A 24,066-nucleotide genomic window follows, 5' to 3' on the forward strand; every position below is an offset into this window, starting at 1 on the left:
ACAATAATGACTGTCTGTGTTTGTACTGTCTTATATTTAATATCACATTTCTACATTGTGCTGAAGTTCAGAGGCGTCCGATTGATCAGCTGACTGGTTAACCAGGCCATTATTTGGCTTTTTTTTTTTAATGAATTGGCCTTGGCTGAATGTGCTGCAAATTAGGCTGATTAGGTGCAGGATCATTTGCAAGCAGCTAAATATTGTGCAGGGCTCGAAATTGCGACCATTTTGGTCGCATATGCGCCCGAAAATTTATCTATGCGACCTCATAATATATCTGGGAGCATTAGTGCGACTGCAGATAATGGTTGTAGTGCGACCTGTTTTGATTTTTTGTAAAAACGTGCTGAATCGCTCTTCCCTGCCGCTATATTGGTTCATATTAGCTGTCATTCACTCACGGTATTCCGCTGTCAGATGACAGGGAAGGAGCTTTTATGACCACGGGAAATGCAAACGGCTGAAGAGTTAAAACTTAAAGCACACAGGTTTGCAAACCCCACCTAAAGTTGAGGCGCAGATGAAAGCGATCATGACACGTCACGTGGTGAATAATGATCCACCAGCTGAGATCAATCGAGTACGCGCTTCTTGGAGAAGGTGCCCGAATCTCCATGCGTTGCATTCACTGCGTGTCAAAGAAGCTCGCCTTTACTAAGTTTACACTGAAACTCTGGCTCATAACAAAGACCGGTATTGTGCCGATGGTTAGCGCAAGAGTCCTGCTCTGCCTGCTCATAAATTGGGTCGGCTGACTCGCCTGCTTTTCCACTAACACAGAAAAATGAAGATCAGCTCAGACTGAACCTTTAAATTGACACAAACTGAAACCAAAACTTTTAAAGAGTGATAGAAGTGAGACTTTACTTACTTTCTTTTGTCAATTCTTTTTTGAGGTGTATATTATTTTTTTTTTTTATTTACTGATGACTGCTTTGCAGCTTTCATCATTGAATTTAATGATTTATTATAATCTTTTGTTTGTTTTGTAGCAGAAATATTATTTATTAAATTGACTTGCATATAAAAACAGCAGTACAAAATCAATATTTCTTACTGCAATGCTTCATTTTTGTTTGATGCAAACTATACATTTATTTTTCATAAAGTAACAGACTTTTTTATAGCAGATAACCTACATTCATGCACATTCAAGGCAGCATCATAATGAGAAATGGAATTCATTGTTACTATTATTGTCATTTTTTATCATCATTAATATTCTATGGCCTAATTATTAGACATTCATTTTGGAATTATTGCACACAAATATCAATGTCTTCACAGCATTAGTTAGATCAGGGGTCGGCCACCCAAAATGTTGAAAGAGCCATATTGGACCAAAAAAAAAAAAAAAACAAATATGTCTGGAGCCGCAAAAAATTAAAAGCCTTATATAAGCCTTATAATGATGGCAACACATGCTGTATGTATTTATATTAGCTATATTAGCCTACTATAAAAATGACTTCGTTGGCTACAAATACATGAGCCTTCATGATTAAATGTTTTTTTTTCCCTGCAGTGCATCCTGTAGAGAATGACGCGCCACGTGACTACTCTGTTGTACGATGCCGTCTCAAGTTTAACTTAATTACAGTATATTAATGAATTATGTTTAATGTTCAAGTTTAACTTCATTACAATATTAATTAATTGTTTAATGATCAAGTTTAACTTCATTACAATGTTAATGCATTATGTTTAATGATCAAGTTTAACTTCATTACAATATTAATGAATTATGTTTAATGATCAAGTTTAACTTCATTACAATATTATTGCATTAAGTTTAATGATCAAGTTTAACTTCATTACAATATTATTGCATTATGTTTTGCTTTGATGAAATTAAAGAAATGCAATAAAGAAATCAGATTTTTTTAAATGTTTTTTTATTTTATTTTGAGGATTCCAAAAAAAAACATTAAAATTAACGTTCACAACGTGCCCCTTATCTGGGCAACAGTGCAATAAAACGCAGTCTGCCATTTCCATTTCAAGATCAGCTCGAGTCATTCCTGGGAATGTGCTCAACAAGGAAGGGTTAATCTCCAGGGGTGTGTGCCAAGGAAAGACAGTCTCGTTTTTTCCTTTCGCAACTCGCAAAATCTGCTCTCAAATGCAGTTTGCATATCAACGATCGCACCTTGTAAATAATCACCGTTGAGTGAGTGATCGGGATGGGCTTCTTTGAATTCTCTCAGGGAGGGAAAATGAGAAAGCGTGCCCCGCTGTACATCTTTGGCAAAGACAGCTTGCGCTCCATGGCGCATCACACAGCCGCCGGTTTGTTTACAACAGCTACCTGCCTGGCATCCCGCCCTGCTGATAGAAACGTGTGTCGCAGGCTATGACGCAAATCTTCGTTGACAGAAATGTTGAAATTAAATATTCTACACACTTTTACAGCATTGGAAAACGTTAAGATTGTTTGTCCTCCTATAGAAACCATATTAAAACAAAAATATATTTACCTCTCTCATCGTTTTCCATTTTCAAACATTTTTTGAAAAAGTTCCAGGGAGCCACTAGGGCAGCGCTAAAGAGCCGCATGCGGCTCTAGAGCCGCGGGTTGCCGACCCCTGAGTTAGATAGTTGTTTCTAGTTTTTGTCAGTCCTGTTAATGTTGTTTTAAAATACAATTAATCCCTTAAAAAACAATTTGCAGCTGTGCTCATTCATTTTTGGTGGGTGCTCCTAAATTTTTTCTGGTGCTCCTAAAATTTTTTTGGTGCTCCTAAATATTTGAAGTTGTGAGCACCAGTGCTACCAAGTAAAAAAGTTAATTTCGAGCTCTGTTGTGTATCACATGAACTAATTCCTGCAGCAAACAAGTTAACATTTTATTATCAAAACACTAATGTCCCTCGCTGCCTTCTCATCGCTTGTGAAAGTAAGTTTCAATCCTTCTAATCTAGTCTTGTATATTATTGGTTAAATATGATGCTGAATTTGAAGCAATGATTGCAATAACATTTGGAGAAAATAAAGTGTGCCAAGGTCTCGGCCGTTAGGTCGCCCCCTGGGGGCTGGCTAGTACAAGTCATAAAGCCCCGCCTCCTCCGTGTTAATGAACGAGACTTGAGCCCAAATAAATAAATTAATTACACTTGCAATAAAATGCCCCGAAAGATGGACCTGGGCAATTAAGGCACTGGTTATCAGCTGATATAGGTGCAGATCTTCATTTTCATGCTTTCATTTATGCTTTTAGTATTAATTTGATGTGTCATCTTGATTGACAGTTGTAATAGACAACCCTGCTCAAAGCAGACGTCGGAGCTTCGGAAAGAGATTGAAGTTGGTATTATTCGATTTCTGTGTTATTCTACCGTAATAAAATGAGTTCACAGTAAACTATACTGTCTGATATACAGGATCTGGTGGAACACTGTTTATACAGTAAGGTCAGGGCTTTGTCGGGCTTTAGTTTGCTGATGCATGACGGGGGTGATCACTATCTACCAGTAATTATCTTTATGGGTCTGAAATAATAATTAGGAAGACAAAACTGATGTTAGCTGATATCTACAGTTGAAGACAGAATTATTAGCCTCCCAGAATTTTTGGCTCCTAGTTTATTTTTTTCACCAGTTTCTGTTTAACACATTTTTAAACGTAATAGTTCTAATAACTCATTTCTAATTACTTTTTATTTACTTTTTATATAACTTTAATTTTGTCTTTGCAATGATGCAAGTAAATAATATTTGACTTCATATTTTTCAAGACACTTCTATACAGCTTAAAGTGACATTTAAAGGCTTAAATAGGTTAAGTAGGTTAACTAGGCAGGTTAGGGTAATTAGGCAAGCTATTGTATGACGATGTTTGTTCTGTAGACTATCGAAAAAAGGAATAGCTTAAAGGGGCTAATAATTTTGTCCCTAAAATGTTTTTTTTTTTTTTTTTAATTAAAACAGCTTTTTTTCTAGTCTAAATAAAACAAATAAGACTTTCTCCAGAAGAAAAAATATTAGCAGACATACATTTTTGATTGTTTAGCATCATCTTGTGTCTGAATAATGTTCAGGTTATTGAATACTCCATCAGCTGTTTTCGTTTCATTCAGCTTTGCGTTTTCTTGCTGTTTTGCACCATTTTGTGTCTGAATAATGTTTAGATTAGTGTATATATCATCAGCTGTTTTAGTTTCTGTCAGCTTTATGTTATTGTTTATGGCCATCTTCCATCTGAATATTGTCCAGGTTAGTGTATACTCCATCAGCTGTTTTCATTTCTGTCACCTTTGCATTTTCTGACTGTTATGTTTCATCTTGTGACTGAGTAATGCTCAGGTTAGTGTATACTCCATCAGCTGTTTTAGTTTCTGTCAACTTTGTATTTTTGTCTGTTTGGCGCCATCTTGTGACTGAATAATGCACATGTTAGTGTATACTCCATCAGCTGTTTTAGTTTCTGTTAGCTTTGTGTTTTTGATTGTTTAGCACTATCTTGTGTCTGAATAATGCTCAGGTTATTGAATACTCCATCAGCTGTTTTCGTTTCATTCAGATTTGCGTTTTCTTGCTGTTTTGCACCATCTTGTGTCTGAATAATGTGTAGATTAGTGTATATATCATCAGCTGTTTTAGTATCTGTCAGCTTTGTGTTATTGATTGTTTAGCTCCATCTTCCATCTGAATATTGTGCAGGTTAGTGTATACTCCATCAGCTGTTTTAGTTTCTGTCAGCTTTGTGTTTTTGATTGTTTGGCACCATCTTGTGACTAAATAATGCACAGGTTAGTGTATGCTCCATCAGCTGTTTTAGTTTCTGTAAGCTTTGCGTTTTTGACTATTTGTCACCATCTTGTGGCTGAATAATGTGCAGGTTTGTATATACTCCATCAGCTGTTTTAGTTTCTGTCAGCTTTGTGTTTTTGATTGTTTGGCACCATCTTGTGACTAAATAATGCACAGGTTAGTGTATGCTCCATCAGCTGTTTTAGTTTCTGTCAACTTTGTATTTTTGTCTGTTTGGCGCCATCTTGTGACTGAATAATGCACATGTTAGTGTATACTCCATCAGCTGTTTTAGTTTCTGTTAGCTTTGTGTTTTTGATTGTTTAGCACTATCTTGTGTCTGAATAATGCTCAGGTTATTGAATACTCCATCAGCTGTTTTCGTTTCATTCAGATTTGCGTTTTCTTGCTGTTTTGCACCATCTTGTGTCTGAATAATGTGTAGATTAGTGTATATATCATCAGCTGTTTTAGTATCTGTCAGCTTTGTGTTATTGATTGTTTAGCTCCATCTTCCATCTGAATATTGTGCAGGTTAGTGTATACTCCATCAGCTGTTTTAGTTTCTGTCAGCTTTGTGTTTTTGATTGTTTGGCACCATCTTGTGACTAAATAATGCACAGGTTAGTGTATGCTCCATCAGCTGTTTTAGTTTCTGTAAGCTTTGCGTTTTTGACTATTTGTCACCATCTTGTGGCTGAATAATGTGCAGGTTTGTATATACTCCATCAGCTGTTTTAGTTTCTGTCAGCTTTGTGTTTTTGATTGTTTGGCACCATCTTGTGACTAAATAATGCACAGGTTAGTGTATGCTCCATCAGCTGTTTTAGTTTCTGTAAGCTTTGCGTTTTTGACTATTTGTCACCATCTTGTGGCTGAATAATGCTCAGGTTAGTGTATACTCCATCAGCTGTTTTAGTTTCTGTCAACTTTGTATTTTTGTCTGTTTGGCACCATCTTGTGACTGAGTAATGCTCAGGTTAGTGTATACTCCATCAGCTGTTTTAGTTTCTGTCAGCTTTGCGTTTTCTGACTTTTTGGTGCCATCTTGTGACTGAATAATGCACAGGTTAGTGTATACTCCATCAGCTGTTTTCGTTTTATTCAGCTTTGTGTTTTCTTGCTGTTTTGCACCATCTTGTGTCTGAATAATGTGTAGATTAGTGTATATATCATCAGCTGTTTTAGTATCTGTCAGCTTTGTGTTATTGATTGTTTAGCTCCATCTTCCATCTGAATATTGTGCAGGTTAGTGTATACTCCATCAGCTGTTTTAGTTTCTGTCACCTTTGCATTTTCTGACTGTTATGTTCCATCTTGTGACTGAATAATGTTCAGGTTAGTGTATACTCCATCAGCTGATTTAGTTTCTGTAAGCTTTGCGTTTTTGACTATTTGTCACCATCTTGTGGCTGAGTAATGTACAGGTTAGTGTATACTCCATCAGCTGTTTTAGTTTCTGTCAGCTTTGTATTTTTGTCTGTTTGGTGCCATCTTGTGGCTGATTATTGTACAGGTTAGTGTATACTCCATCAGCTGTTTTAGTTTCTGTCAGCTTTGTATTTTTGTCTGTTTGGTGCCATCTTGTGGCTGATTATTGTACAGGTTAGTGTATACTCCATCAGCTGTTTTAGTTTCTGTCAGCTTTGTATTTTTGTCTGTTTGGTGCCATCTTGTGTCTGAGTAATGCACATGTTAGTGTATACTTCATCAGATGTTCTTGTTTCTCTCAGCTTTGCCTTTTCTGACTTTTTGGTGCCATCTTGTGACTGAATAATGTACAGGTTAGTGTATACTCCATCAGCTGTTTTAGTTTTTGCCAGCTTTGTATTTTTGTCTGTTTGGTGCCATCTTGTGTCTGAGTAATGCACATGTTAGTGTATACTCCATCAGTTGTTCTTGTGTCTCTCAGCTTTGCGTTTTCTGACTTTTTGGTGCCATCTTGTGACTGAAAAATGCACAGGTTAGTGTATACTCCATCAGCTGTTTTTGTTTCTGTCAGTTTTGTGTTTAATTAAAGAATTAATAAACTATTACACCTCAGAACAATGTTTTGTGTTAAATGTTGATGTTTTATGGCAAGTAACCATGTAATAAGCAGGATAATGTACATCTAGTATGGGGGTTTTTGTAGAATAAAATCCATCAGTCTTATGCAGCACAACGGAGCTTCAGTTTACATTGGGCTGCTAAAAAACCTGTCAGATCTACTTTATACATTGCATATATCTTTATCAGGATATGAGATGACTTTTATCATGTTATGAGATGCATTAAACCTACATTGCATGCCGGTGTGGTTTAATATTGAAGACTGGATTGTGTTAATTGCAGTGGAAAGTTCTTGTGGCTGTGATCTATGCGCTTCAACTTTTTACTGCTTTTTATTGTCATTATTATATTATTTGTCTCATATGTTGTTCGTATAGTGGGGAATAGAGACACATTGGCTGTTTAACAGTATAATTGGCTGTTAGTAAATGGTGATGGAATGATAGTTTTGTTGTCGTTGGCCTTTTCTTTTGATGTTGGACTATTCTGCTGAGCTTTTTAATAAACGTGTTTAATATTCACAGCATCTGCATATTCAGGTCAAAAGGAGGTCTTCAGATGCTGTTCCGTCACTCTGATTATTAAAATCAAGCCATGCCACTAGTGTTTTGGAAAGAGCTTTAATGAAGGATGAATTAGTTGATGGAAAGAGAAGACCAGAGCAGATAGACTGTGGAAGACTCTCTGAAAAACACAGACGGAGCCTAAAGGTCTGAAAGGACTTGAAGCCTGTAAACAAGACGCTGTAATTTGACCTGATCTGACTTGAACTGATTTTTCTCACAGGTCTGTTCATATTTAAAACAGAAATAATGTGAATAATGTGTTATGATAAAGGCAAATGCAAACTTTATGGAAACCAGAGGATAGAATTTTATTTGTTTATTGATCATCGCTTAAATATTTACAAGTGTTATGATGTTAAGATGTGTAAATGACAAAGATGTGTAATTACAATAAAACGAATGCTCTATTTATTCACTGTTTTACAGATAAACGCGTATAGAAGTAAATTTGAATATTTACTAATTTAAATAAAACCTGAATATGTAAAGATCAATTGTTTTTTATTTATTTATTGACAAACCTAAAGATATGTTCAAATTTTATCAATTTCATTTATTTCATTTTATTAAATAATGTTATTATTTTTTTCACTGCAAAAAACTCATGGAAAACCAAAATGTGAAATTCTTAAAAAAAATTATTAGTTTTTTTTTTATTATAAAATATTACTCAAATTTATTTAAATTAATTATTTATAAATATAATCCAAATACTACTTATTATAATGATATATTAATATTAATATAATAATATATAATATTACCCCCCCTGTCTGCATTACTTGCATCCTTTTTAATAAAATATGCAGTGATTTATTTATTTATATATTTGTTTATTTGTTTGTTTGTTTGCAAACTTTGTGCATAATATATTGTTATTTATTTGTTCTGAAATATCAAAGTGCAAAATAATTACCATAGACCTGGCTTATACGTTTGTGAGGAATGTATGACAGTTTATACCCAAGCATTGTTTTTTTTTTTTTTTGTGTGTTTTGTTTTTTGTTTTCTTTTCCTTTTCTTTTTGTTCTGCCAATGCATTATTTAACACATTTTTAAAAACCATTTAATATACAGTATTAATGGCAATTTTCATTTTATATTTCTGATGCAGCTTAACCAATTTTTTTTTCCCTGCTCATTTACTATTTACCGTTGTGCACCTTTTCTTCATTAATTTATTAAAATCAATTTATTGTCATATGTCAGCAATTCTCAAGCATTCAATTCTGTGTGTTTATTTTCACTCCACAGCATATCTGTTCAGGTTAATTCATTCAAATATATTTATAAATGAACATAGCTGTAATTTTTTAACATGCGTTTTTGTGCTTTAATTTATTTAATTTATTTTAATTTAATTTAATTAATTTTTTTATTTTTATAGTTTCATGTTTTTTTATTATTATATATTTTCAGTTTTATTTTTTATACATTTTTATTTTTAATAAAAATTATTATTGTTTTATTTAGTTTTTATTGTTTTTATTTTGTTTTAATTTGTGTATTGTAATTTTTGTCTTTTATTATTTTATTTTGTTTCTGCCAGTCGTTTAATATTTCTGGCAATACCTATTGTTCTTTCCCTGCTCATTTATTATTGCCCTACCAGCACCTGTAAATAATTGATCAAAATCTACTTATATATGCTATAAATGCTCTAACATGTGTTTCTGTGTGTTTGTTTTGTCTCCACAGCATGTCTGTTCAGGTTCAATGGGCTGTCCTTCATCTACCTCCTCTTCCTCCTCCTCATCCCGCTGTTCCCAGAGCCCTCCAGCATCACCATGAGAGGTCAGAAACTGCACTAAAACATCCTTCTGCTTCATCAGAAACATTCAGCAGAGCACGTTTATGTTGATTAAGGCTTTTGTTCAGGGGAAGTTGTTTATTAATCACTTATTTGTATAGAAATGTGAGGATGTCAATAATATTGGCTTTTTTGTTTTAACAAAGATAAACAGGTATAAAAGGAAATTAAAAAAAAATTAAATAAACCCTGAATATGTAAAGTTCAGTTTTTATTCGTTTTATAAGTATTGACAAACCTGAAGATATGTTTAAATTTCTATGAAAAAAAAAATTTAACTCCTCCAACCATAAATTCCCAACCCCACCCCCACCCACTCTTTTTTATTTTATTATTATTATTTTTTTTGGTTGTTTTTTAAATTTATTCATTTAATTTTTAAATTTTTTTTTTTTTTTTGGTAAATTTATTTTTATTTTATTTTCATTTTTATTATTAATATATTTTTTATTTAATGCATTTCCTTTTCATAAAAAAAAATGTATTATGTTAATTTGTCTCTTTTTTTTAAATTTATGTATGGTTCAAAAAAAAAAGAATAAACGAAAATACCTTTGTAATTGAATACCTTTAATGTACTGTACCTTTTGTCAAAAACACAATAAAAAATTGATAAATAAATAAAAAAAATTTAACTAAAAATAAATTTCCCAGCAAGAGGGTCTCTGATTCGAGTCCTGGTTGGGCCAGTTTTTGTGTGGAGTTTGCATGTTTTTCTCGCGTTTGTTTCCTCTGGGTGCTTCGGTTTCTCCCAAAGTCCAAAAACATGAATTGAATAAGCTAAATTGTCTAGTATATTGGTGCAAGAGTTTATGGGTGTTTCTTAGTATTGGGTTATGGATGGAAGGGCATCCGCTGTGTAAAACATATGCTGGAATAGTTAGCGGTTCATTCCGCTGTGACAACCTCTGATAAACAAAGGAATAAGCTGGAGGAAAATAAATGACTGAATCAATTTGGGGGAGCTCTCGAGACCTACTTAAGCTCAGACTACACTCTCTCCCAATGAAACGGAAGGGAGCCACAGGTTTGAGGATCTTCCGAGCTCTGCTGGGACAGCATGCCAAGCACACTATTTATCAATCATCAGCTAAGAACGAACTCTTGAAATATTATTATATTACTACAAGTAGAGCAGCAGAAACATTCACCGGAGTCACATTTATGTTGATCAGAGCTTATGTTCAGGGGGAGAACTCATTGATGGGTGTAATGAAGGTGTGCTGATCATGCTGAATAATTGAGCAGAGCATTATGGTAAATCAGTGTTAATCCCCTGAGACCAGCAAGATTAAAGTCTTAGAGAAGAAAAACTCATCAGTGGGATATATATTCCCATAAGAGAATTCAAGCATTGAACTTTGTTGAAGACTTTATCATTTAAAGATTACGAGAAACTTGAACTTTTTTGATCTCTTTTTTTAATGTTTCTAGATTTTTTTTTACTAAATTAAATAACACTATTGAAATTTGGCTTAAATTATAAATAAATAAATAATTAATTAATTATAAACTTCAGTTATCAAGATTAACAGATCCAGGATCTGTCAAATCATCTGAGATCATTTAAGTGAAGTACGAAAAACGGACCCCTGGAAAGTCTTTAGGGAGAGTTATCACAAGCTAATAAAGTATGTTAGCCACCTCAGACAGTCCTAATCTAAGAATTGAATAGAGGACATGCATTTTCAGATTTCAATTACAAGGGCAAACTACTTGTTTTCTTAATGACATGCACAGATGAATCGTTCACCACAGCTATGTGAGCTAACAAAATCATATGGTTAGTTTTTAATTTCATGTGTACTCAAAGCAGCGGTGTCCAAACTCAATCCTGGAGAGCCGTGTCTTTCTGAGTTTAGCTCCAACTTGCTTCAACACATCTGTCAGGAAGTTTCTAGTATATCGAGTAAGAGCTTGATTAGCTGGTTCAGGTGTGTTTGATTAGGGTTGGAGCTAAACTCTCCAGGACACCGGCCCTCCAGGACCGAGTTTGAACACCCCTGACTTAAAGAGTGTACTGTTAATAATAATGATAACTGATCAGTATGTTACCGCTGTATTTATTCATTCATCATTAAAAGTTTTGAAGCTTACCGCAGTGTATTTGAAATCTGCTCTGCTACATTGCAGTGAGTAATGGTGATGTCTGCTCTGTTTTCTGGAGGTGTGTTCGGATGTTTGTTTTCTGATTGTTAATTATGCATAAGAGAAGGTTTTCATGGAATAAGATGGGGGAGGAAGAGGGCAGGACATTTTTAAGTGGTCCACTTACTCTCATCAATAGTTATGAGCGCAGGTCTCTGCTTAGTAAGAGAAACGCATTCTGGGCTTCACACACATTCATCAAGTCCTGGGGTCCGTTCTTCGTATGTGGATTACTCGGTTAGCTGGATTTGGATATTGACGATTTGACACAATCCAGGATCGTTTCGTTCTTCAAAGCTGATCCGAGAGTTGTTGTCATGGCAACAATTGTGCAAGGTCAAACCTGATCGGGAGCAGGTTCAATTCATATAAACAGGATTAGATCGGCTCAGTTCAAGCAAAGATAATACTGAATGTTCCGAATTCTGATATTCTCTTACAGTAGTAGTTATATAAACTGGGAAAAATGGTAAATATTTTTTAACTATATATATATATATATATATATATATATATATATATATATATATATATATATATATATATATATATATATATATATATAAAGTTATAGTTATTAATAAAATAAAGTTATTAAGTAAATTAAGTTATACACATTAATAAACTTATGCAATCTGCACCCTCGAAATGAAAGTACAAAGACTGCAAAGAGAAAACTTATTGATATGAACTTTTAGATCGCTTTAGTACAAATTGTGTATGATAATAGAAATGCACAATATGTGACTTAAAAAATAAAAATAAAAAAGCAATAATACATTTATGTAGTCATAAACATGTGTTGATAGTTAATATGCCGGTGATTTGATGCTTCACAAAAGTTGCAGACGCCTTTACCAATATGAAAATGCTTTTGTAAACAACCAGTTATTCTTTACACCGATTAAAAAAAACAGCTACTATAATAAAGAAAATATTTTCTAAATGTGGAACTAAATACATTGATTTGCATTGAAATACATGATGAATACTCTTGACAAATGAAAGTGTAAAGCCTGCAGCTCACAACAAATGTGGAAGGTTATTGCGTGTCATATTTAACGGTTTACTGCTAATTTGATGTAATTTTGCTCACATGGATAATTGAATATTAATCAGATGATGTCATTACGCTGCTGTGCCGTCAGCCAATCGTTGCATTGCTGATCATGATTTCGAGGATCGATAGATCTGCCCTTCACAACACACGCAGCGATCTCAGATCAGTTCATCCAGACATTCTAATCTGATTCGCGACCTTGTTTGAAGAACCAAATTAGCGAGAGATCAGTTATCAAGATTAAAAGATCCAGGATCTGCCAAATCATCTTAGATCATTTAAGTGAGGTACGAAGAACGGACCCCAGACTGGGATTATGCAAATATTATTATTATTTTTTTAGTATTATTATTATTACGCAAGTAACGCAACCTCTGTAAAAACTATAAAATAGTGATATACAGCTGAAGTAAAAATGTGAATTTTTATTTTCAAATATTTCCCAAATGATGTTTCACAAAGCAAGGACATTTTCACAGTATGTCTGCTAATATTTTTTTCTTCTGGAGAAAGTCTCATTTGTTTTATTTCAGCTAGAACCCATCATTGTGTGCTGTATACTAGGGTAGGTTGGTCTGCTTTGTCCATTCGTAAGCTCAAGCATTGGCATATCCTTGTTTACAAATCTATACTGGGTTTACTCCCATCATATTTACAGAATTACATTTGTAAAAAGCCTGTTCTTAACTATGGTCTTCTGTCACAGGATATTCATTTACTGTCTGTTCCTAAAGTACGGACTGAGATGGCGGAAAAAAAGGCTTTAAAGTACGCAGCACGTTTTGCTTGGAATAAACTGCAAACACAGTTGCAGTTCAAAGACTTGATTTCACTACATTCTTTAAAAAAGACTACAAAAGATTCAGAAGTTGAAACACAGGCTTGTAGATGTTTTGAATAGTTTGTCAGTGTGATTCATGTTAACTGTGCATTGTTTTTTGTTTGTCGTCTGTTGGACTCATGTGACTCGTCACGTGTACTGCCTAATCTTGGCCAGGACGCTCTTGTAAAAGATTTTTAATATCAATGTGTCTTTCCTGGTAAAATAGAGGTTATAATAATAATAATAATAATAATAATAATAATAATAATAATAATAATAATAATAATAATAGAATAAAAGCAGTTTTTTAATTTTTTTTAATCCATTTTAAGATCAATATTATCAGCCCCCTTAAGCAATTTTTTTTTCAATTGTCTACAGAACAAACCAGCCTAATCTAATAAGTATTTTACGTTTTGTCAGTTTAGTGGCTAATTCAGACAAATTCATGCGAGTTCAGTCGTATGAAAATGTATGATTTTTAAAAAGGAGGCGTAGCTCCCAACCCCACCCCTAAACCAACCGTCATTGGGTAATGAACAAACCATGCTGAAAAGTACAAATTAGATCGTACAAATATGAATTAGCCAGTGTTGAATACGATTGTGCGGCTGAAAAAATACATAAATTTGGGTGGTTTTGCAACAACGCCCACCCCCTCTAATGTACTTTCGAGACCATCCACCCCCTCACTTACTGTGATTTTTGTCGCCCCCACCCCCCCACCCCTCCACTTAACATGATATCTGCAACAGTCACTACCCCCTCCTACTTAGTGTGATTTTCAGACTGGGTGGGTTTTTTTTTTTTGCATTTTGGCTGGCTTTGGATAGTTTTTGGGCTGGAATCAGTCAGCTACATCTGGCAACACTGGAATTAGCCACTAAATCAATAAGTTATGAATTGCAATGAGATTGCGTTGAACAAACCACTGTTATACAGTGACTTGCCTAATTACTCTAACTTGCCCAATTAATCTAGTTAAGCCTTTACACGTCACTTAAAGCTGAATACTAGTATCTGAAAAAATATCTAGTCAAATATTATGTGCTGTCATCATGACAAAGATAAAAGATATCAGCTATTAGAAATGAGTTATTAAAAGTATCATGTTTAGAAATGGTTGAAAAAACCTTCTTTCCATTAAGTTAAGTTTTATAAAACTAATTTCGAGAGGACTATGTGATATGATTGATTGCGGTTGGTCCTGTGTCAACAATTATCGATAAACCAATCAGATGAATCCAAGCCTTCAATAAATAGCCCAGTTCGTCTTGCTTCTATTATCGTTGTTTTTAAAAAAAATGCCCCATCTTCCTCTTTCCTCCTTCACCACACTTTCAGAAATAAAGGTCCACTAGCTGTCACTGGGGTGGTCCCTTTTCAGAAGGTACACATTTGTACTTAAAGGGTACATTTTTGTACCCCTAAAGTATTTATTATTTATCAGCCCCCTTAAGCAATATTTTTTTTAAATTGTCTACAGAACAAACCAGCCTAATCTAATAAGTATTTTACGTTTTGTCAGTTTAGTGGCTAATTCAGACAAATTCATGCAAGTTCAGTTGTATGAAAATGTATGATTTTAAAAAGGAGGCATAGCTCCCAACCCCACCCCTAAACCAACCGTCATTGGCTGATGAACAAACCGTACTGAATTTTATGAATTAGATCGGACAAATATGAATTAGCCAGTGTTGAATACGATTTTGCGGCTGTAAAAAGACATAGAAAATGTTGGTGGTTTTGCAACGTAACGCCCACCCCTCTAATATGTTTTTTGAAGACCCCCCCCCCCCCCCCCCCCCCTTAGCATGATTTTCAGACTGGGCAGTTTTTTTTGTTTTTTTTTTTGCATTTTGGCTGGCTTTGGATAGTTTTTGGGCTGGAATCAGTCGGCTATATCTGGCAACACTGGAATAAGCCACTAAATCAAAAAGTTACGAATTGCAATGAGATTGCGTTGAACAAACCACTGTTATACAGTGACTTGCCTAATTACTCTAACTTGCCCAATTAACCTAGTTAAGCCTTTAAACATCACTTTATGCTGAATACTAGTATCTGGAATAATATCTAGTCAAATATTATGTGCTGTCATTATATCAAAGATAAAAGGAATCAGCTATTAGAAATGACTTATTAAAAGTATCATGTTTAGAAATTCTTAGTCTTCATTAAGTTAAGTTTTATAAAACTTCCATCATGTGCTATGATTGATTGCGGTTGGTCCCTTGTCAACAATTATCGATAAACCAATCAGATGAATCCAAGCCTTCAATAAATAGCCCAGTTCGTCTTGCTTCTATTATCGTTGTTTTTGAATAATCCCCCATCTTCCTCTTTCCTCCTTCACCGCATTTTCAGAAATAAAGGTCCACGAGCTGTCACTGGGGTGGTACCTTTTCAGAATGTACTTAAAGGGTACATTTTTGTACCTTAAAAGTATTTATTAGTACCTAAAAATTTTAAGAGGAACACTTTTGTGCTTTTTAGGTACTAATATGTACCCTTGTGGTATTAATATACAAATTTTTTACCTTTCGAAAAGGTACCACCTCAGTGACAGCTCGCGTACCTTTATTTCTGAGAGTGCAGAGGGAGCTCTCAAGACCTACCTGATCTCAGACCTCCTTCTATGCTATACGACCAGGCAAATCTCCGGGATCTCTCCAGCATGCCAAACCTGAAACTAGTATAAAGTAATGGCTAAGTGTGAACTATCGAAACAGAAATTGTGGAACAAAAATATACAGGGGGGGCTAATAATTTAGGAGGTCTAATAATTCTGACTTTAGCAGTATGTGGGATGTTATTGTTTTACAACATTTCACATTTTAGATTGTGCACTTGGCAAGCAGAAGTGCCTGCAGGAGTTTAACAACTGTTTCAGTCAAAACACACACACAAAAAACCTGGAAAAAGAGGTGTGTGTAAAGCAGCGCTTGTGTTCTTCAGCTTTGTTTACCACAGACAAAACACTCTTTTTCTCATTCTGATTGTATGCACTCTGTTCAGTTTGCTATTTCCCCCCGATTTACAGAAGACACACTCAAAACATGATTTCCTGTGCATTCAAACTGCTTATTTAAAATGGTCTGATTTAACAATTCTTGAGACTTTTTGGTTCATTCTGCTGTGTTGACCTCTGAAATAGATACTAAGCTTAAGGAAAATAAATGAATGAATGAATATCACACTGCATTATGTACTCTTTCCTGATATTTATGCTATCGAATGCTTGATATATTATATACACATTTCACTGTGGTGATGTCATTGGCCCATGAACACTTCCTGTTTGTTGTCAAACTATGTAATAACCTTAACAAGAGGCAATTCAATCATCTTAACATAATAACAGCTATTAGAACATTATTAATATGTGGACCTTTTTGGTTTCTCAGAAGCTATGGAAATTATAAATGTAAACCAGGAAATACAGTAGGATCAATGTTATCGTTTACATCCTTTAAAATGCTCTATATAGAGCTCAACTCTAATATAGGCAAAGAAGGCTGTAAAAAAAGTCTTTATACTACAGGGCTGCTGAATGCTTGATTCTGATTGGCTGATGAACATTCTGGCTAATGTTTACTTTCATATAAATGCACAGCTGAAGTAGTTCCGGCAGGTTTTGAGCGGCTCCATTTCACTACGCTGAATAATTTAAGTTATTTCACTGCTACAACAGTCACAAAAACACACCAAAACACCATCACAATAAACAAGATGTCATTGACCCATAAATGAACAAGTCCTGCTTGTTGTCAAACTATTTAATAACCTTAGCAAGAGGCAATTCAATTATATCCTTAAATAATAACAGCTATCATAACATTATTTATCTATATGGGGACCTTTTTGGTTTCTCGGAAGCTATGGAACTTAGAAATGTAAACCAGGAAAAACAATATAGGATCAAAGTTATCATTTACATCCTTCAAAATGCTTTATATACAGAGCTTAACTCTAATATTAACATGGAAGGCTGTGAAAAAAAAGTATTTATAATACAGGGCTGCCAAATGCTCAATTCTGATTGGCTGATGAACACTCTGAGGTGTTTATTTTCATGTAAACTCACAGCTGAAGTAGTTCCGACAGGTTTTGAGCAGCACCATATCACTACACCGAATGATTTCGGTTAGTTCACTGCTACAACAGTCACAAAATCACACCAAAACACCATAACAAGGAACAACCTTACACTGTGGTGATGTCATTCGCCCATGAACACTTTCAGTTTGTTGTCAAACTATTTAATAACCTTAACAAAAGGCAATTCAATTCAATCATATCTTAACATAATAACTGCTATCATATAATTATTTATCAATATGGGGTCCGTTTTGGTTTCTCGGAAGCTATGGAAATTATAAATGTAAACCAGGAAATACAATAGGATCAATGTTATCGTTTACATCCTTCAAAATGCTTTATATAGAGCTCAACTCTAATATAGGCAGAGAAGGTTGTGAAAAAAGTCTTTATACTACAGGGCTGCTGAATGCTTGATTCTGATTATCTGATGAACACTCTGAGGTGTTTATTTTTATGTAAACTCACAGCTGAAGTAGTTCCGACAGGTTTTGAGCAGCACTATATCACTACGCCATATGATTTCGGTTAGTTCACTGCTATAACAGTCACAAAACCATCACAATAAACAACATTTCACTGTAGTGATATCAATAGCCCATGAATGAACACTTCCTGTTTGTTGTCAAACTATGTAATAACCTTAACAAGAGGCAATTCAATCATATCTTAACATAAGACTAGCTATCAGAACATTATTAATATGTGGACCTTTTTGGTTTCTCTGAAGCTATGGAAATTGTAAATGTAAACCAGGAAGTACAGTAGGATCAATGTTATCGTTTACATCCTTCAAAATGCTCTATATAGAGCTCAACTCTATGCAAAGAAGGCTTTACAAAAAGTCTTTATAGAACAGGGCTGCTGAATGCTTGATTCTGATTGGCTGATGAACATTCTGAGGTGTTTACTTTCATATAAATGCACAGCTGAAGTAGTTCCGGCAGGTTTTGAGCAGCTCCAAAACACTACACTGGTTGATTTTGGTTATTTCACAGCTACAACAGTGACAAAATCACACCAAAACACCATCACAATAAACAACATTTCACTGTGGTGATGTCATTGGCCCATGAATGAACACTTCCTGTTTGTTGTCAAGCTATTTAATGACCTTAACAAAAGGCAATTCAATCATATCTTAACATAATAACTGCTATCATAACAGTATTTATAAATATGGGGACTATATATTTTCATATAAACGCATAGCTAAAGTAGTTCCGGCAGGTTTTGAGCACATTAGAGCTCCATATCACTCCCCTGAATGATTTCAGCTATTTCACAGCTACAACAGACAACAAAATCTCATTTGAACAGTGGCTTTAGCTGTCGAAAATGTAGTATAAGTAGAATAATTGACTCGGTCTATTGGATTATTAGAAATAACACACACCTGATGTGTGACAGCCACTCTGCTTTAGAAATTATGAGTGTTATGGGTTTTACGCAAAGTGTGTTTTATCAATGATGTCAGAACCTGTGAGACATTGACTGTGCTTTTCTGTAATACTATCTGTGCATTGTGGTGAATCAGTGTCTTCTGTCAGGTTCTGTTAAGCGTAAACTGTTTCAGTTGTTGGGAATATAACTAATGGAGATAAAGTAACATGTTTACCTTTGATTGATTGATTGATCTTTGCCTGACATTGTCTCTTACGTCATAATAATCAAGCACTTTATATTTGGTGTCTCGATAATCTGCCAAAAGTAAAAAGCCAACCTTTTATTTTCCTTCCATAAACTTTTAAGTTGTGGCTTTAACACAGTACATACTGTAGATGGTATTAAAGCCTCATCTCTGTGAGCAGTCAGGGTTTTTGAAGATGATTGTTTTCAGGTATAGTTAACACATTTTACTATGTTTTATACATCATATTATATATATTGTGACTTATATTTATAAGCTTATTATATTGTTTTTTATGTAAATAACCCACTATACTGTAAAAATCTCACAGATTTATTGTGCGAATCTGAAAAGTATTTTTGGCCTCGCGTTTTTGCAGTAAATGTATGCACTCACCGGCCACTTTATTAGGTACACCTGTCCAACTGCTCGGTAATGCAAATTTCTAATCAGCAAATCACATGGCAGCAACTCGATGCATTTAGGTATGTATTCAAATAGAGCATCAGAATGGGAAAGAAAGGGGATTTAAATGACTTTGAACGTGGCATGTTTGTTGGTGCCAGACAGACTGGTCTGAGTATTTCAGAAACCGCTGATCTCCTGTGATTTTTCACGCACAACCGTCTCTAGGGTTTACAGAAAATAGTCCGAAAAAGAGAACACAATAGTCTAACTATAGGAATAGGACCATTGCAAAGAAGCCTATATTAATCAAAGAGCTTTTTTCTAAATGTTCTGTCATATATTCTAAAATCTCTCTGTTATCTTAAGATTTTAATGTTAGGGCGACGTGGTGATGCAGTAGGTAGTGCTGTCGCCTCACAGCAAGAAGGTCACTGGTTCGAGCCTTGGCTGGGTCAGTTGGCATTTCTGTGTGGAGTTTGCATGTTCTCCCCGCGTTCGTGTGGGTTTCCTCCGGGTGCTCCGGTTTCCCCCACAGTTCAAAGACATGTGGCACAGGTGAATTGGGTAGGCTAAATTGTCCATGGTGTAAGAGTGTGAATGAGTGTGTATGGATGTTTCCCTGGGATGGGTTGCAGCTAGAAGAGTATCTGCTGCATAAAACATATGCTGGATAAGTTGGCGGTTCATTCCAATGTCGCAACCCCAGATTAATAAAGGGACTAAGCCTAAAATTAATGAATAAATGTTAATGCTATTACTTCTTTTCAAAACCAATAATATTTCCATACATGCAAATATTAAAATCTAATCACAAATATGGCTAATTAACTGTACATAGTTGGTTTGTGAACACATTTTTTGTTTGTGAATTTATTGTATTTAATTTTACATTAAGAAGATAAAGGTTACACTTTAAATATATTTTAACATGACATTTATTTATAAAAAAAAATAATAATAAAAGAATAAATCTGCGGAGAAACAAATATTTATAGAGAAAGAGAGTGAGTTTCATTGCTAGAGCCCCATATCTAGAATTGCTTAGGACCCCCAAATCACTAAGCCCGCCCATGCCTACAGGGTTAAAAAAGGGCTCTTAACGTTGGCATTAAAGTCAAGTAAAGGTGGCAAAAATGGCACAGTGGATTGAATATTTATAGGGTTCAGGAGCGCTTCTGTTAGAACAGAGTGTTTCAGCTTGTTGTCTCGTTTTTGTCTTTAATGGGGATGAAATATGTGAGATGAATGGGGGTTTTGGCAGAGATCTGCACCCGAGGTGCTTGCTAAACTACACATTAACAACCTCTTCCACCAGTTTGAGGGAAATTAGCACAAATTGTTTCGCACACTGTGCTTTATAGAGTAAATCAGGACAAGGCCTATCCCAGGCCGAGGACAAAATCCAGTAGTTAGCATCCGGCAGCGCTTCTCACCGTCTGCTTTCTTACGATTATGTCTCACTTGTGGCTAAAATGATCTCCATTAGGAAGCATTACATATGATGGGCCGCGCAGCCATGCTCAAGCCTGCGCCGCATCGGAAAATATCGATTGTTGGTAGAGAAAAACACTCTAAAAATACTTCAATACTTCATTTGACCTTGGTGTTATGCTATTTGAGAGTGCTAAAACAAAGAGGCTCTCACAATTAGCTGTCGCTAGTCTTGTAGGAACAAGGAAAAACGCTTGTGCTGTGGGAAGTGAGCAACAGACGCTCCATTAGCTTCATCTCCAGAAGCTGGAGGTGCTTTAGAAACCTGTGAAGCAGCCGTATGTGTAAAACACACACCGTGCATATCTGTAAACATTGGGATGTGAAAATAAGGAATACACCCACCATAATAAGGGATACACCCCCCCCCCCCCCCAAAAAAAAAGAGACTAAATATGTTCTTCTGGAGCTGTTTCATTGTCAATAAACAGTTAAACGGTCAGTAATGTTTTAATGTTTATGGTTACACTTTACAATAAGGTTCATTAGGTAATGTTAATTAATGCATTTACTAACATAAACAATGAACAATACATCTACTACTTTATTTGTTCATGCTAGTTAACGTTAGTTAATGAAAATACAGTAGTTCATTGTTAGTTCATGTTAACTCATGGTGCATTAGCTAATGTTAACTTGAATGGACTTGGTTGTTAATAATGCATTAGTAAATGTTCAATTATGATTAATAAATGCTGTACATGTGTTGTTCATGAATAGTTCATGTTAGTAAATGCATTAACTAATGAACCTTATTGTGAAGTGTTACCATTATTATTATTATTATTATTATTATTTACAAAAGAAAAAATGAGCATTTAGCTTATTCAAATTAGCAAACAGTTCAGCTTATTAAAATTAGCTATTATGAAGAAATAGAAATCAAGTTATCAAATCTCATTAATCTTTTCTTCACTGTGTGACACATTCTGATTAAAACGAACGAATCTCATTTATTTGGATTTTTTTGTTTGATTACATTAAATAACAGAGGTGTCACTTTAAAACTGCACAGATCTGGAACATTAATACCACTGTTACCAAGGTTATGCTTACTGGGAGATAGGGAACAGATGCCAAATACTACAGAAGGAGAGTTCACAGTTATGGTGGGGATCTCAGTGACAGCTAGAGTCATCTTAAAACACTGGAAAACTCCCAAAATTCCAGAGTTAAAAGAGTGGGCCAATATAATGACTAAAACAGCCTTGTATGAACGTTTACTTTACAAATTACATAATAAGGACAAAGCAAGGGTCCCTGTATGTATCCCAGTATGGGAAGGCTTCTGGTCTTATGTGACAATGTCTTGTAATACAATTTAAAACTACTCACCAGGTTTTCCTAATAATATTGTACTTCTGTCTTAGTAACTACTGTATTCATTCTGGCTTTACATTTAGTAGGCCACAAGTGATCATTTGTAATATGTGTTTGTATTATTTTGTCATGAAACAGAAGAAAACAATAAAAAAAACTTGAATTAAAAAAAAATGCACAGATCTAACATTACAATAAAGGCATTCGACTGCTTTCCTAACTTTTTATATGCTCATTTAGGACAAAATTAATTGTGTTTGGAAAAAAACCCCACCAAAATTGACATCTTTAGATGATATGTATTATTTTAATGTCTATTACCACCCTTTAGAGAAAGACTAAAAATATGGGAGAAATATGGGAAAATTCCTCTACGGGATGATAGAACTGGAAAATCCTGGGAAAAACGGGAGGGTTGACAGGTATAGCACAGTGTGTAAGCAAGTATTTTACTGTACTTAAAAAAAAAAAATACTCCAAAATGTCTCTGTCAGTGTTTCAAACTATTATATCTGATTTACCAAATTCACACAAGTGTCAGTTTCACATCTGTCACATCCATAACAAAGAGCTGGCACATCCATAACCGAGAGCTGTCACATCCATAACCGAGAGCTGTCACATCCATAACCAAGCTTTTCTCTCATGAATGCAAAAATGTGGAATAACACAAAATCAATCATTTGTGTTCTATAGTGAGCAACTTTAGATTAGCATTATTGTTTTGGGGTTGTGCAGTTCAATTCACAGAATTTCTACAAAGTATGTTGTTGACAGTAAACTTGCAGACCTTTTCTGCTTGCATCCATTACGCGTTATTTCCCTCATTTAAAATGCAAAAAATGTTTACAGATACATTTGTAATATAATAATAAATAATAATTTAGGGTGGACAGTATGCACATTGAGGTGCAGGCACCCTTATAAGTTACTTCAAAAACTAGCCATTACTTCACTTAGCCGACGACAAGTTTCTAGCACCGCAGCGTCTTGTCATATTTAATTGACATTTTTGCTGATTTTATTGAACAAAACTAGCTACTTTGTTGCTACTTTGCCTTATGATCAATGCAGTAAGTGACTGTATTATCATTAATAACGTTACTTGTTAAGCACAAAATCTTAAAGATAAAGTCTTACCCATGTAATGTGATGCCTTTGTGCTTTGTTGTCTTTGTTTGCTCGTTAGTACACCCATACGCAGCACAAAACTTCTGCATCTTCACATTGGTTTTGGTCTTGACTAAGTGCAGTTGAATGATTTTTACCCTGTACAAACATGGCAGGGCTATTGATGCATGCTCAGGGGCTGTACAGTATGCGATATCTAGTGTATATATCTATGCAGAATAATTAGCAAAACATTTATTACAGGCAGAGTTCACCTAAAAATAACTTTATTAATTATTGACTCATCCTTGTGTCATTTTAATCTGTTTCTTTAAAGAAAGAAGTGCATGAGGATGTGTAAATAATGATGACACCTTTTCCACGACACCAATCCTGTCCTTGACTTTCTTGAGTAAATAATTGATAAAACTGTTCATCATCATGTCAGACTGAGTAGATTATTGACTCTTGATGGTTGTTTCTGCTGTTGTTTCTGTTTTAGGCCAGACGGGGTACTTGCTGAAGTCTTTATGCTGCTGCAGTGTGACCTTCCTCTTCTTCCACATCATCTATCAAATCACCGTCCACAGTTTGCTGGCAAGAGGAAGAGTCGATTCTGGATTCAACTGTAAGTTTTATCGATATATATAGCTGTGTACCTTTTAAGGTCATGCTTCCTAACGTAGGGACATTTCATTTTTGTTTTGTTTTGCTTTGTTTTGTTTTTTGTTTTGCGTTGTGTTGTGTTGTGTTGTGTTGTGTTGTGTTTTTTGTTTTGTTTTGTTTTGTTTTGTTT

At 34.8% G+C, this 24,066-nt stretch overlaps 1 protein-coding gene across 6 annotated transcripts in view; it reads left to right on the plus strand.

Annotated features, from left to right (window-relative positions):
* piezo2b (piezo-type mechanosensitive ion channel component 2b) overlaps positions 1 to 24,066 on the plus strand; it is a 251,114-nt gene that overhangs the window by 21,996 nt on the left and 205,052 nt on the right. For all 6 annotated transcript variants that reach the window (XM_021468270.3, XM_021468277.3, XM_021468271.3 and 3 more), the window contains exons 2-3: positions 9,068 to 9,163; positions 23,773 to 23,898. In XM_021468270.3, the coding sequence (XP_021323945.2) occupies positions 9,068 to 9,163; positions 23,773 to 23,898 (222 nt within the window). The remainder of the gene's footprint in view (positions 1 to 9,067; positions 9,164 to 23,772; positions 23,899 to 24,066) is intronic.

Source organism: Danio rerio, chromosome 2 (assembly GCF_049306965.1).
Source record: "Danio rerio strain Tuebingen ecotype United States chromosome 2, GRCz12tu, whole genome shotgun sequence".
Classification (NCBI taxonomy): Eukaryota; Metazoa; Chordata; class Actinopteri; order Cypriniformes; family Danionidae; genus Danio; species Danio rerio.